The 16,243-nt window shown below is 42.0% G+C and overlaps 1 protein-coding gene across 1 annotated transcript in view; it reads right to left on the bottom strand.

Annotated features, from left to right (window-relative positions):
* Positions 1-16,243, bottom strand: part of MAST4 (microtubule associated serine/threonine kinase family member 4) — a 152,128-nt gene that overhangs the window by 94,345 nt on the left and 41,540 nt on the right. Inside the window, exon 2 of the mRNA XM_087815399.1 lies at positions 9,852-9,940. Coding sequence (XP_087671525.1) covers positions 9,852-9,940 — 89 coding nt within the window. The remainder of the gene's footprint in view (positions 1-9,851; positions 9,941-16,243) is intronic.

Raw genomic sequence — 16,243 nt, 5'->3', positions numbered from 1 at the left:
ATGATTTTTATACTTTCTTGCATTTTCCAAATTTTCTACAATAAATATGCCCAACTTTTATAAATAGGAAAAAAAAGTGGGAGTTTAAAGGTATTTTTTAGAAACCTAAAATATTTCAGTTTCTTTAAAGCAAAATCTCATCTCTTCTTCCTAACCTCTGACTTTTCTTGTCTGTATTCTCTGCTACATTTTCTCCACCTCTCTGCTCACTAGTCCAAGGAAACCAAAGTAGGCCAGCAACTCCCAAGCGGGGAGGGAGGGCAGCTCTTCACCTGAGCTGGGCCCCTGACGCAGTGAGGCCCCACAGTGCACGAGCGCCCCAGGGAGGCCCCACAGTGCACGAGCGCCCCAGGGAGGCCCCCACAGTGCACGAGCGCCCCAGGGAGGCCCCCACAGTGCACGAGCGCCCCAGGGAGGGCCCCACAGTGCACGTGCACCCCAGGGAGGCCCCACAGTGCACGAGCGCCCCAGGGAGGCCCCCACAGTGCACGAGCGCCCCAGGGAGGCCCCCACAGTGCACGAGCGCCCCAGGGAGGGCCCCACAGTGCACGTGCGCCCCAGGGAGGGCCCCACAGTGCACGTGCGCCCCAGGGAGGGCCCCACAGTGCACGTGCGCCCCAGGGAGGGCCCCACAGTGCACGTGCGCCCCAGGGAGGGCCCCACAGTGCACGTGCGCCCCAGGGAGGGCCCCACAGTGCACGTGCGCCCCAGGGAGGGCCCCACAGTGCACGTGCGCCCCAGGGAGGGCCCCACACTGCACGTGCGCCCCGGGGCGGCCCCCACACTGCACGTGCGCCCCGGGGAGGCCCCACACTGCACGTGCGCCCCGGGGAGGCCCCACACTGCACGTGCGCCCCGGGGAGGCCCCCACACTGCACGTGCGCCCCGGGGAGGCCCCCACACTGCACGTGCGCCCCAAGGAGGCCCCACAGTGCACGTGCGCCGTAACACAGCATGACCAGCTCTGCAATCTACCCACCCGGACTCCTGACATAAAAGCTTAGAACTTGAGACGCCTGCAGTTTGCGTGGCTTTTGTAGAGAAGTACTCACACAGGGCTGCAGTAAATACAAAAATTTGCATTAAAGCGTCATTCAAGCTGGTACTATGACGACGCTAGAGTGAGAAAGTTCCAAGACAGAGGTGGCATTGCTATTGGTGATATTTAAGAAAATGTTCTTTAGCACATGTAAATTGGAAATACAGGTTTTTAAACCTCTCTGCCAGTTGCCCAATAGGTAGAGGCCGTGTTGGTTATGTGGAACATCTACCCTTCTATCCAGGGCACTGGACGCAATGAAAACAGCCGGCTGGTCCCAGGCGAATGGAACCCCTGCTTCAAGTTCTTTGAGCTCTGTGAACAGTTCATTTTCCTATGATCCAAATCCACACCCTTGCCAGCTAATGGGCTGAAGATAGTCTGTGTCTGTGTACAGCTGAGGATAACTAACTCAAGTTCAGGGCTGACCTGGGGCTAACCTGGAGAAGGGTGTGGCAGAGGCACCCTACTACCAGGAAAACCAAGGTCACCAGGAATCTGATGCCGTCCAGCCTGAGAGAAGCAGGTTCTGAAAACCTCAAGGGTGAGGATTTTAAATGCACCTTTTATTTTCCAGGTGATCATTTATCATAGATCTTAGAATAAGAGCAACCCTCAACATAGGGAATCTCCAATTTTCAAATAGTAGACAAAAAGACAGGTTTGGGCTGTTTTTGGAGGGGGACATTGTGAATAACAAACTTTCAGGAATTTAGATGACATCATAATACATGCCATTTATATGTTTTAAAGCAATGAAATATATATCACACTACACCAACTTGATAATAATTAACCACTCTCTTCCTGGGAGCCCTGACTTCTCTTGGGTTCTGAGACACCATGCTCTCCCCTTGCCCTCCTGCCTCTCACATGGTTGCTTCTCAATTTCTTGCTGGCTACTCGTCCTCTCAGGACCTCTAAATGTTTGCTCTGTAGACTCAGCCCCAGGTTCTGTCTTCTCACTCCAAAATTGTGTTTCTCAATGATTTCCTCCCTTCCTGAGGTTTTAGGCACTAACTATGAATGAATGGTTTCCAAACTGGTATCACCAGCACAGACTCAACCCCTTCAGCTTCACACCCAGAGAACAAGCCTTTGTCACTTTGGTATCTCATGGCATTTTAAGCCCAGTATGCAGCAGAGTGAACTCTTAAGCATTAGCACATTTCTGTTCTTGTTTCCTCCATCCTGGGAAATGCCCCTCAGATCCATCTACATTCTCAGCAAGACAGCTGGGAGCCACCTCTGACCACCTCTCTCACTCCACATCCAATCCATGACTAAACGCTGCCAATTCTAACTTGGAAACCATGCGATTAAGGTCCAACTGTTACTCTAACAACCAAGCGAAACCAAAGAAAATCCATAGTTGATGCATAAACACAAAAAGCTGCAAAATTTTGATGTAAAAAAAGAAAAGAATACAGAGTCCTTTCCTGAGTGGCTGCCCAGGGGACCCATGTACTAAAACTAAAACAAAACCCCCCAAACGAATGCCACTTTTGTTAACACACAGGAGCTTTAAAATGAAGTTTACAAGTCAGCTTCCAAAAGCTTCAGTTTATAATGGAGAAGCTAAAAGGCTAAACCAAAGGCCATTCAGATTAAATTCTACATTCAGAGATCAGGGGAACATGAAAGATGTCAGACATTAAATTATTATTACACACAAACACTGCAGTCTTCTCAAAGGACCAAAATGATGAACGGAGGTCACACGGCAGAGGGGTCTTCATGAAAAAATTAACACACACGGATGATGCTGGCATATATATCCCCGCCGTTTGTGATTCAACACAAAGCAATACCCCAGCTAGGGAAACACACTGACGTCAGTCCATGTGATTTTATCGTCTCTTTCCTTAAGCAGGAAGGGCAAGGTGTGTCATTGCTCAGGCCAACAATTGGCGGTTACACAAAGACTAAGGATTAAAATATAAAGCTGTGAGTGCAGCACAGAGTAAGGAAGATGGCATTCTCCACAATTTAGAGAAACTGGTTGATGAAATGTCTGAAATCACAGACCAGCTGCACCGTGAAATCATAACACCTGGACACACGCACCAGGTTCAGATCTGGTCCCGGTCCCCGTCCCTCTGAAGGTTTTAATAAAACCAGATGATTCCCAGGTGAGGCTCCCCCCAGGCTATGTGACTTGCTGATTTTAACCTACACAAAATGAAACCCTCCGGGGAAGACTTCATGGTGCTCTGAACCGAACACAGATTTTACGAGTCTAAGTTGATTTTGTTGAGATCTGCTTATAACTAGAAAAAATGAGTGGCCATCTCACAGAGTCCTTTTGAGTAGAAAAAGGAAGTTTCTATCTTTTTAAAGAAAGAGTGGTTTGTGGGGCATCAGGAAACGTAAATCCTACTATGGCTGACAATCCACTTGCCATGACTCCGTGGACACACAATTTGCTTTGTTCTATCACCCAAATATAAAGAAGCAAGGGGATCACTTGTCTTGTACCATCACGTCTGCTCGGCCAAAGGTGGTCACTGCCTTGCTGAATGAACATTTTTATTCAAGATCCACAAAGCAGATTTAAAGTGTTTGGCAAATAATATTTCAAGCATGGAAAACCTGCGAAAGGCTTTGGAAAAGAGCAGAAACAAAGGCACTGTTGCATTCAGGGCTCTGGCCCCAGTCTCGCCTTATGCAAGGAAAATCTTCCACTGACACCCGAAGATCATTCATCTCTATTGCTGCGCTGTTCCCACCAGCAAACTAAAATTCACGAGCAGCAGCTGTCCCCGTGTGCAGCACGCAAACCCGCGGGACCACAGGCGTCTGCGCAGAGGACGTCAGTGCCCGGTGTGCCCCGCGCCCAGCGCGCAGGCGGGCTGGCGGGTGCCCTTCCTGATGGCCACCCTCCCTCGGAAGGCAGCCTGCGGGCGAGCTCCGCAGTCAGAACAGCGCCCGCAGCTCGGAGCCTCCGCCCTGTCCGCAGGCCAGGCACCAAGGGAGAAGGAGCGCAGGGGACGCGGCGCCCGCACGACACCTGCCGAGTGGCGCGGGCAGGGGGCAGAGGGGCGGCGGGGCGCCTCGGGGCAAGCCCGGCCACGACTGAGACACGACCACAAAAATGGAAGGGATCAGAAAGGAAAAGACTGCCGACTGTACCACAAAAGAATGAAAGTCAAAAAATTCCATTAATCAAAAAGGAAAGTAACAAGAAAAAGCTCAAGGAGTTCACCACCACCAGATCAGTGTTATATAAAACGTTAAAGGGTTTTCTTTAAGAAGAAAAAAGATAAATACGTATCTGTCAGCTATTGAATCTCCTGAAACCAATATAATAATGTATGTCAACTGTAATTGAAAAATAAAAATAATTTAAAATTTAAATTAATTTTAAAAAGTCAAATAGCAAAAGAAGAACAGTGACATTACAAAAGATGAATAAAACATGCACATCAAACGTACTAAGATATTCACCTCACACCTGTTATAATGGCTATTATCAAAGAGAAAAAATAATAAACGCTGGCAAGGAGTTAGAGGAAAGGGAGCCCCTGTGCACTACTGGCAGGAAAGTGAATTTTAGCTCAGTCACATCTTTGAAGACGGGACTGGTGAACAGAGCAGCAGCAAATACAGCGGTGACTAATGGTGTGTGTGTGCGTGTGTATTTTTCTAACTAGATATTAACCTAACAGGTTATGTGAACTTCTGAAAGATAGTTCCTGTCTTTAAAAATTCCCAGAGTTGTAAAGTGAAGTCCTTTTCCATCTTTTCTTCCAGGAACCCTCTTATAAATGAATCTAAGTAATCTCCTGCAAATTCACAGTGAAACAGTTTTTGAAGACACAAACAGTTAAGTATTTTGGCCAATAGGGCAATATCTGCTCTTGGGACTTTAAAAGCCTAGAATCAGTAGGTCTCAGTTATTTATCTACATCTAGCCCGTGGCTCATCCTCTATAAGCATAACTAATTCTAGAGCTCATACTTTTATCATTAGAATCCAATACAATATGGAAATAATATTGTGGTAGGCAGAATTTTTAAATGGTCTCCTCAAGATCCCTGTACCTGAGTTATTCAAGCAAATATATTTACATATATTCATAAGAATTTTTGGAAGGAGAAAGGAGAAACTTACTAATGTTTATTTTTGGGGAACAGGAAGGTAAGGAAATTAGCATGTAGCGATTTTATAATAAAATATGGCTCTGAAAATAAAACCAATAAAGAAAGCAAAATAATACCTGCATTTGTTTTCTATTGCTATGTAATAAATTACCCAAAATTCAGTGGCTTAAAAATGATAATCTATTTATTAATCTTATAGTTCTATGGGGCAGAAGTTCAAGTACACTTGACTTGTTTGAGCTCAGCAGGGCTCTTAAGGGGTCATAAAGCCAAAATCAAAGAAAGGCAAAAAATCACAAGCTCCTAGTTCCCCAGGAACCCTCACCTAGTTTTTCTTCTCAGGGTATCGTGTGGCCAAAATCAAAGTATCAGCTGGGCTGGGCTGTTATCTGGAAACTGGGAAAGAATCTACTTCCAAGCTCATACAGGTTGTGGACAGATTCAGATCACTGAGGTTATAGAACTGAGGTCTCCATTTCATCCTGGCCGTCAGCCTGAGGCTGCTTTCAGCTTCTGGAAGCTGCCCTCTTCCATTTTCAGGCCCACAATTGCCACACCCAGTCATTCCCATGCTCACATCTCTAACTTCTCCTGTCTGTCATCAACCAGGGAAAACTCTCATTTAAAGGGCTCATATGATTGGGTCAAGCCTGCTTAAATAATCTCTGTATAAAAGGTTAGCTGACTTGAGACTTTAATTGTGTCTGCAGAATCCCTCCATATTAGTACCTGGAGGATGAACACAGGGGTGGGCAAAAGTAGGTTTCCAGTTATGAGTACACAAAACACAGTTTATTCTTGGATTATGATTTGTTAATTATTGTATTAATTATTTGTATTACAACTGTAAACCTATTTTTCCCCACCCCTGTATATTATGTGAGAGGAACTGCTTCACCACAACCTTGCTCTTGTTGGATTCTACCAATTTTTTAAAATTTTTGACACTGTGCTAGATGAACCTACCATCTCACTACCCTGGTTCACATTTCTCTCATGATTGCAATGAATCAACATTTCACACGTATTGTTGATCATTTTAGTTTTTTTCTGTGACATGTCATTTACATCTTTTGCCCATTTTTCTCTTGGTGCATTCATCAATTTTCACATTAATTTACACAAGCTCTTTCTATATTAAGGCAATCCTGATGTTTGTCAATTATAACCATAAAACATTTTCACACTTTTTATTTTGTTTATTATACAGAAATTCTCGTTTTGGGAGAGATACACTAGTCTTTTCCTTTGGGGCTTCTGGATTAAATTTCAGGTTTATAATCTTCCTGGAAATAGGAGCCCAGGATATTCTACTTTCTTTTTTTTTTTTAATAGGACTGTCCTGTTCACTATTCTTTGAGGAATCCCTGGCTTTCAACAAGCACTGTTTGTTTGTGGAGATAAGCTGCAGAACACTGTGCCAGCATTCCCCTTCCTCGGGGCACTACTGATACATCTGCAAAAATAAAGTTCTCATCTCTACTGAGTCACTGGATGGGTGTAACGTCATGTGTCAGTGATGAGTGGCCTGACTCGTATCATCCCTACCTAAGAAAAATAGAAAGTATAACTTTATCTTTTTGGGTCAATAATCACTGAGAGAAGGCAGTTTTTCTTCCTCTTGTTTTCATGGAGACATCTAGGAACCCTCGCCTGGCATATCAAACACATGACTGACCCCGAAGCTAGCAGCAGGAAGACAGAAAAGGCTTGAGGAGGGAGGAGGCATTCACATCATCAAGACATGAGGACTGGTCCTTTCCTTCATTTACATCTTCTCCTTTTTATACAGAAATAGGGATCTACCAGACTGTGATAAATGCCATTTCTCACAAAAAGTCTGACAGACATCTGCAGCTTCTGAGTGAATAACAACCTGTTGGCTCCATAACATAAGGAAAAATACTCTCAGAACCCAAAAGAAAGGCTCCTCTAGGCCCACTCCTCTGATTAAATGCTAAAATGATGTTTGAAGGGAAAAGAATTCAAGCTAAGTCTACGTAGAGAAAAGAAAATAATTAAAAGGATCATTAAAGTCTTAGCCACATTTTCTCTAATCTCAAAATGAGACCTGAAGAAAATCGCAGTAATAAGAGACTAATCAAAAGGCACATAAAGTATGGTGCAATTACTACGGAACACTATAGAGAGGAGTAGGATTAAGTTTTTTAATCACTATCAAATTATATGTAACAAATAGAATTCATCATTCACTTAGTACCTAGTATACACCGTTGGGCACTGTGCTGGGGGAAAGTAAAGAGGGAAAAAAGAGAATTCCAGCCCCCAGTAAGGTATGTGGCCTTGCTTGACCCTCTGTCAGCACTCATCATATGACAATGATGTAATACGTATCTCCAGAGTATAAATGGTAACAACATAAATAGTTGTGCATGCATCATAAGTACAATATTACCAACTGCTTATCCCTCTCCCAGATTAAATCCCCCTCACACCTCTCAGGTAACTACTATCATGAACCTGGTCTTCAAAATTACCATGTTTTACTTTATACTCTTACTACAAACATCCACACACATACACATACATATTCATGTGCATATGTATGTGTGTATCCCTAAACAAAATATTCTGTGTAGCATCACGTTAGCCTTATATGAATGGTTTAAATAATATTCTTCTGTAACTGCTTTCGTTGCCCAATACTATTATTGAGTTTCACCCACGAAGATATGTGCTGGGCTAGTTCATTTTCTTCTATGTGCACAGTGCTCTGTGGATGACTATGCCCCAATTCATTTATCCATTTTCCAATTGATAAATATTTAGGTTGCTTCAAATGTTGAGCTATTACATAGAAGGCTGCTATAAGCAGTCTAGAACATGTCTTCTCATGCATCCATGTGCAAGTTTTACCCAGGAGTGGCATTTCTGAATTTAGTGGTCTTGCTACAGTGTCAGATTTTTATCAATTTATCTTTTACCTTTTTTACTTTACCATCTTTTATTTATTACTATGAATAAAAACAAAATTTTATTTCAAGGGGGCAACTACCTCTGTCTCTCTCTTCTCCCCAAAAATGTGACGGATAATGCTCACTCTCAAGTTGAGAGCCACGCCCTCAAGCAAAGGGACTTCCGAGGAAGAGTCACAGCCCTCCCTTCAAATATGAAATCAACAACATCTGAAAGTCCATCAGGGTTACGTTAGAGTTTTCACAATAGTGTATGATGAAGGAAGAGCTCATCCTGTCAACCCATCGCTCTTCACATCCTGAAGACATCTTCCTAAAACACAGATCTCCCTCAAAATCCTTGAAAGGCACTCGGCGTCAACATTCCTTCTACTCTCTGCCTTTCATTTCTCTGTCCACCTTCATGTTCTCTTACAACCAAGCACACAACTCCCACGCTCTAGCCGTGCACTGGGAATTCCCTTCTCTCACCCCATTTCTACCCGTCAGCGTCTTGCATCTTTCAACATCTTGAGCAAGTAGTTCCTTCAAACTCTCCCAGACGTTCCTGGTTGGAATTAACCCTGCTCTTCTTTGCACCACCTTGGATAGAACTTTAAAACATACACACACACACACACACACGCACATCATACAAAGCAGTATTCATTGCACAGTTTTTGTAATATGGCTCTACCTTCCTTATAATTAGTACTTGAGCCCCAGGGCCACATCTCTCTTGAATCTTTACTGTCCTTACAATGGTTCTGGATGAAACAGATAATTATATATACCACCGACAGGTAAAACTTTAGAGAAACTAATGCACACATACATGAGGACACATTCTAGACTGCTTGTAGCAGCATTGTTTGCAATGGCATATATATATATATACACACACACACATACATGCATACATACATATATATATATATATATATATATATATATATATGTTCAACTTTAGGGAGAAAAAAATGCTGGCTAGTTCTGATGGAGTATAGGACATGCAACCCCAAAATCCGTCGTCTGGCATGCTGAATGTTTTAAGCTGAAGGAATGTGAGGAAGGGTGTGTGCAGGAAGACCTGCCCTAGAGCAGGTCATAAAACCCTCCTGTGGAAGGTACTGTCTCTGGGCCTGGAGGAAAGAAACCTCCTTATCTGTAAAGATAAGGGACCGAGAGGAATGTAAAGAATAGGCCTTGCTAAATTTCAGTTTGTCACAATTAGCTCATCGCCTTTGCCCTACCCCATTTTGGCACAACTTTCCACTCTTCGTCAAGCCTGGTATAAAAACACTCAGGTTTAAACATTTCTTTGGGTCTTCACTTCCTTATGAAGGCTCCCATGTCACATAAGTTGGGGTGCTTTCCTCTTGTCAATCTGTGTCTGGATTCCCAGGGGAGAACTTAAAAGGGTAGCGGGGAAAAAATTTTTCTTCCCTGACAGTTCTTAACATGCATCCTCTCCATGCGACCCAACACGTCCGCGTTTCCCAAAGACAATCCTAACATGCAAGCATGTCTTGCCTCATCCACAAATATAGAAACTGAGGAAGAAACAATTGAAAAAGGGCCCCACATAAAAAGAAATTCTCGATTTTGGAGTCCAAGTGCCGCAAGAGAGGATGGGGTTTGGGCTAACACCAGAAGGAACAGCTCAGTGATCGGTCAGCAGGAAAACCAAGCTAACAAGACCTGAAGACACACCTGAATTTCAAAACGCCTGCATTATTTTAAACAACCAGCAAACAGAAGTAAAACAAAACTCCAGGAAAGAGAGCTAATTACCCGTGTGAGCCGAGAGAGGCGAGTGTGGTCGAGGCAACGCTGGTGACTGTCCATTGCCTATCAAGCTCTTCCGGTTGCTTGTTCGGCAACTGTCAAAAGGAAAGGAAAAACAAAATTTTAAAAAAAGAATATAGCATTAAGTTGATAATGATAATAATAATAATAATAGTAATTTGGGCATATACAACACAGGCATAGACTAGAGGTTAAACAACCTGTCAGCTCTTACTAGTACCAACATTTCTGCAAGTAGATACGCACTCACTAATATTTGAGGTGTGGCTGCCTCTTGAATATTAGACAATATGAAGTATTCATGCAGTATAACAGCATCAATATTCCTCACCACCAGTGAAGTCATAATCAAATGACTTCTTTCAGGTCCTGACTGCAAATGTGTGACATGCCACACATACAAGTGATAAATTAGGGATTCAAATCAGCAAACCACAGGTAGCATCTTTGTTGACATGAAATTTCTAATACAAAATTACATGCAATGAAGCGCAATGACATTAATCTTACAATGATGCACTAATTAAAAATCTAATTATTTAGACAAATTTCATATTTGTGCCTTTTGTCAATAGAACAGCCGATACCTAAGATAAATGTATTTCACTACTCAATTCATTTTTCATCATGTACACTGCATTCAGATTCCTAATTAGAGTAAATACTTTGGAATCATAGAAACAGATTCCAGTGTGTATGAAAATAACACTGCAGGCCTTTTTTTCACAGGCACACCACCTACTGTTTTTATCCTGATAACTCCATGAGTAGAAGTAAGTTGCTACCTATGGGCACAGGGCAACTATTTTTCCCTGTGTCTGCTATAGAAAGTTATAAATGGCTAATCTTCTTCCAAGTAACTTTCACAGGCCTCAAAGAATGAGACAAATGCAAAGCTGGTTGATGGCGAAGGGCATATTATTTTCACTTCATCCTCAGTTATCAGCACCGACGCCAGAAACGGGTAAAAAGTGCATTCGCCTGTAGTAAGGCCCAGGGCGCTCCGACTCCACTCTCCTACACGGGGGCTGCCTCCGACCACCATTCAAGGTTTCCTGTGATGCTTTCTTAATTCAGAATATACCTCTGTTAGAGCAGGTTCTCGAAATAGGAATTTCCCCTGACTTCCATAGTGGATATATTGGACAGTTTGTATAAAATATGTGAAAGGAGCATTTCTAAATATGCAAATAATACATTTCAAAACCAAACACAATTTCTTTCGGCAATATTGACTTGCAGACCAATCCTCTTGCTTAGATGTTTGCTGCTTATCATCATTTGTCAACATTCCCATATTCATAATTTCTTAAGGTCAGGCCGCAGCATTTTATTTTCCTTACTGGAGCAATCCACAGCCCCTAGCATTATCTGTGAGTATAATTAAGATTGTGTTTACTCAGCCTTAAAGAAGCTGTTGAATAAGAATAGGCCCTTGATGCTTAATTATGAAGGTGGATTGTTGTATTATCAACTCATCTATCAAGAACTGTATTCAACCTATTACATTCATAATTATTAAATCAGATAGTGTGATTGTTTTAAAAAGAAACTGTATAATACATTTAGTGTTAATTCAAATTAATGTCTCGTTTCATTTCAATACAGATATTTTGAGTATACCAACTTGCTGATGTAAATAAAAGAAATAAAAAATGATAGATTTATACCCTGGTAAGCTCAGCAAAGTTATTTGTTAATCTGAGCAAATTAATTGAAACAACAGTTAACTATCAAAAAATGGCCATTTGTATTATTTTTTATATTTAGTATTTGTTCTACATCATTTATGAAGATTTTCTCTTGACATTCAACTATTGTTTATATATGTAAATAAAATTAAAATGTAAATAAACAGAAATAGTAACCTGATGAATATCTTAAATAGGAATATCAGTGAAATATGCTGACTTAAACCTAAAATTTAGAGACTATTTAACAAAAACTTTAAAAATTTGAATTTTCATTAAGAGATACAGAATGACTAGTACACTACCACAACAAGCAAAATAAATAGCCAACAACTTAAATTTATAACAGAGAAAACACAAACAAAAAAATTTAACATTTTTATCACTCATTTAAAAGTCCATCATAAAAGGGTAGAAAAATATTGCTTTCTAAAATGTGACTCAGGAAAATCTCAAAAAGAAATGTCTAAACAAACCCTGCAAATGGAATATACTTGCTTGGTCAACACAAAAATATGAAAATATGAAAAAGCTTATATTACATTCATCCTATGTTTGCCTTCTCTCTATAAAGGTTTGTAATCTTTACAAATAAATGACTATAAATGCAACTTGGTGGAAAAAAAATAGGCTCCTTCACCTATGAACACATGAGCAAGTTAAAGGAAATTAGAAACAAACTGCTTCAGAATTTGAACAGTTTACACATTTAACGTACTGATATAGTATGTTACACTGAACCTTAAATAACTGGCGTATCTTACTGACAAATGCTATATCAATCAGAGCTGGAAGTGTCTTCTCCAATCTCTACCTGGATCTTCAGCATGAAGCTAGAGCCAGTATTAAAAAGATAACAGACTTGGAACTTTCTTGAATCTCTCAACAATCAAACAGGAAGATGTTAAACATGAAATGCTCCTCGGTGTGGCCAAACAAGACTACAAAATACAGGTCAAGACACCTTTCCATGTGTACACAAAATCTCTACCCTCAGAGAGTAGGGTCTTGACCTCACAAATGAATTTATTTGTTGCTAGCATTCTTAAGAGTAAAGGCGCATTTTATACTGTATTTAACCTCAAAATACCTAGATCTTGATATATAAATACCTTTAGAATCCTGGGACCCTACTAAGGTATTCTGTAGATCACTTTCCAAGTTGGGGGGAAGGGGCAGTCATTAAATCTCAATACTACCTATGTCTGATATCTCTGAGACTCACCTAATCTTATTGTTCTAGATGCCCAATTTCCAATAAATGAACTGAAATCTGCATTTAATCTCACAGTAAGAAAACTCCGGGTAGACAGGACCTACGAGTATTTACTACCTAGACTGCCTCAGCACCTGGCACTGCCCGCACTAACGACGACACAGGTGCAAGACGCTGAGCTGACCTCTGCTGTCATCATTTATTCATCCAGGTATCACACTCTTTCCTGCTCATGAAAGGACAAGCTTATGGCATCTAGCTCCTCAGGTGCTGGTGACTACACCATATGCATTTGATCCATGAAATGACAGAAGAGCAGGAACATCACCACTTGGACAAAGTCAAGGTCCCCTCCCTTTCACCAGCATGACTAAGTTGATTCAGCCTTGTTTTTTCTCTGGCAGTGTCACCTCCCTACCCCCCCCCAAAAAATGATGCCCTACCAGGAACATTACGTCTACTGTAGCAGAAAGCTCTTAACTTTTAAAAAATGTATCCTCACCTAAGCATTTGAGCTTATACAGATTTATGTCCAGTTTTCAGTCTTAGGAACAAAGGCATATAATTCCCGAGTGAAACGGAAAGACAGTTATGAACTCACGTTTCAGCTCAAGTTCATCCCCCAAAGCATTCTTTCTGCTTCACCCTTTAAGGAGAGATGGAAGCCCCTCCCCAGCCCACGGTCCCATCTGAAAGCCAAACGCAGGCGGATCCGCTTCCCACAAAGCACCTCCTCCTCCTCGGCTCTCCAGTTGAAGCAACACACGGTGACACCTACTCTGCCTGCGGATCACAGGCCCTGTTTGTTCTCTCAGTTTGGGAGGTGGCACAATGGTGGCACCCTTAGATTCTTTACTTGCAAAATCCTTTCTCTTAGAGAGGCAGGGAGAGAGTGAGAGAGAAACACTGATGTGAGAGGGAAAGAAACATGGGTCAGTTGCCTTCTGCACGCCCCCCACTGGGGATGGAGCTCCCAATCTGGCCATGTGCCCTAACCCGGAATCATACTGACAACCTTCAGTGCACAGGACAACACCCAACCGACTGAGCCACACCAGCCAGCACAATGACAGTGCTTTTTAGTAAGCAGGGCTGGCCGGCCCCTGAAGGCTGAGAGGCAAGGCAGGCAGACAGGACACCTGGTTAAGAACATCACAGCAGGACGGGCACTCGGGTGGAAATGCTGAGAGTGATCTGAGGCCACCAGAAGGAAGTGCTTTATTTGTCTGCACGGTTTCTTGGCTCAGGCAGGTGGAGTGAGGGCTGAAGGGCACCACTCCTGCCCCTCGAGTTCACTGTCCCATCCACCAAAGCAGTTTCACCATCCCCTAGCTACTGCCAGCAGTGCCTTCCTTCCGTTTGCCAGGAAGATGAAGAGCCGGACCGTGCATTTCACCACCTGAGTCAGGCCTGACTCCGCGTGAAGGACGAGGAGTCCACGCTGCTCGGCTGGGGACTGGGGACGGGCGGGGACGGGAATGCGGGGAATGCGCTTGGGTCCAAAGCACCCCGTTCTGTTTCCGCTCGGCCGTCTTTACCCTCAGGGCTCCTCAGCAAGGTCAAGCCGGGCCCGTAAGCGGTTCACACCTGGCTCTGTCGCATCTCTCCTGGCGCGAAAGCCTGCTAATTACCACAGCCAGGCCTGCAAGAGCCAGGAGGCCCACCGGGCAGTGGCCTGCAGCAACTGCTCCGAGTAGCTGAAATCCAGCTTAATTTTAAATTACATTCATTTGGAGACACGAATACCGATCATGTCTGATCATGGCAAGACAAGCCGAGGGGAGGGAACCCCAACAGGCAGTAATTTCTAACATTCATGGCTGACTTGAAAGGTCAACACTCATTATGGAATTTGCCTGACCGCGATGGAGGGGCAGCGATCACGCCGTGAGCTGCATAAGAACAGCCCCAGTAATTCTCAGAAGCTAGGCTATAATTTATTAATTCATCTTGATGAAAAATTTGATAAATTTGCACAGGAGACCAATTACAGACCAAAGCTTTACTGCACAGGAACATCTGCTAACTATTTCCGAATACCTTAATAGAATCTGAACATTTGAATATCCCTCGAACAGCGAGGAAGGCTGAAGCGGAGAGCTGGGCAAGCCCAGGAGCCAGAAGCTCTCCAGCCAATGTGGGGCCAGAGCGCATGCTATAAGCCAGGGGGGTTCTAGTTCCTTGTCTTTACAATGAAGGGGTTGGGCCAGATTAGAGAAACAGTTATATACTTTTTGGTCAATGAAATTCTTAAAATACAGAAAATATAGGAAAATAACCCAATAATTACCCCACCACCTGGAATGAATAACCATCATTTTATCACATATATATAATTTTATATATAAAGTTTATATATTATATATTTAAATTTATATATAATAAATTTATATATTTATATAAATATATATAAATCTTATATATATAAAATTTTCCACTCCCCAACTAGGCAGCTCCTAAATGAACTGTGGCTTATAGCTTTCCCATCCATTGCTGGTACTTTAGCATTGATCCATGTATACCTATAAACAGCATCTGTGTACGTATTCACATTTTCACTAGTAGTATCACATATCAGGAAAAACTGGCAAACCCTTGGAACTGTGCAAAAGAGATGAATGGCTTTCCTTTTAGTGGCTTGTTAGGCTCTATAGAGGACCCCCAGGGAGATTATCGAGTCTATAAGGGTATATATCTTTCATTATCTTTCTACTGACCAGGCTATTTAAAAACTCTATAGGGGCAGAAGTTAAGTTGTAGAAAACTGGTGGTAATGCAAATGATTCTTGTCCATAATAAATGTAAATTAATTTTATATGGTACAGAAATAATCAATATCCACTCCATAGAAAGATGACCCCAAACAGTTAGTATCACTGTACTACCAGATATGAATCAGTTTTGCATCTACTAGCAAATCTATTTCATCATTCCTGATTGAAAAATATACATATATGTTTGGTTTTCAAAATCTCCTTTGAACCTGTCTTAATAAGTTATCACTACCCTCATTAATTAATAACTTAAATAAAATCTTTGACACATGTTCATTTTGTACTTTTATGACAGTCATGCTTTCGGCTTTTGTATAAATTACATTTTTGCACACATTATACACTATAGATATTCTGAAACTTACTTTTTTTACGTAACACTGTATTTTTGAGATTTAACCATGGCAACATAAAAAGGGGTCTGGGTCTAATTCATTTCTTTTTTGGATTCATTTGAAACAAATTTTAGGATTTTAAATGTACTAAAATTATATACACACACACACACACACACACATATACATATATATATGACATTTCTTTTTACTTTTTGCAACATGAAATATGTAGGCCTTTGTACATTTGCAAATGTGATAGCAAAAGCCTTGAAAAATATCTCTGAGGCTGTATTTGAAAGAAAAAATATATTATGCAACAAAAGCAAATCTTCCTTAAAATCTTCTTTGGACACTTTTC

The sequence above is a fragment of the Miniopterus natalensis genome, chromosome 3, assembly GCF_054644295.1.
Source record: "Miniopterus natalensis isolate mMinNat1 chromosome 3, mMinNat1.hap1, whole genome shotgun sequence".
NCBI lineage: Eukaryota > Metazoa > Chordata > Mammalia > Chiroptera > Miniopteridae > Miniopterus > Miniopterus natalensis.
The sequence above is the reverse complement of the archived record's forward strand: the minus strand, read 5'-3'. Positions and strand labels throughout refer to the sequence as shown.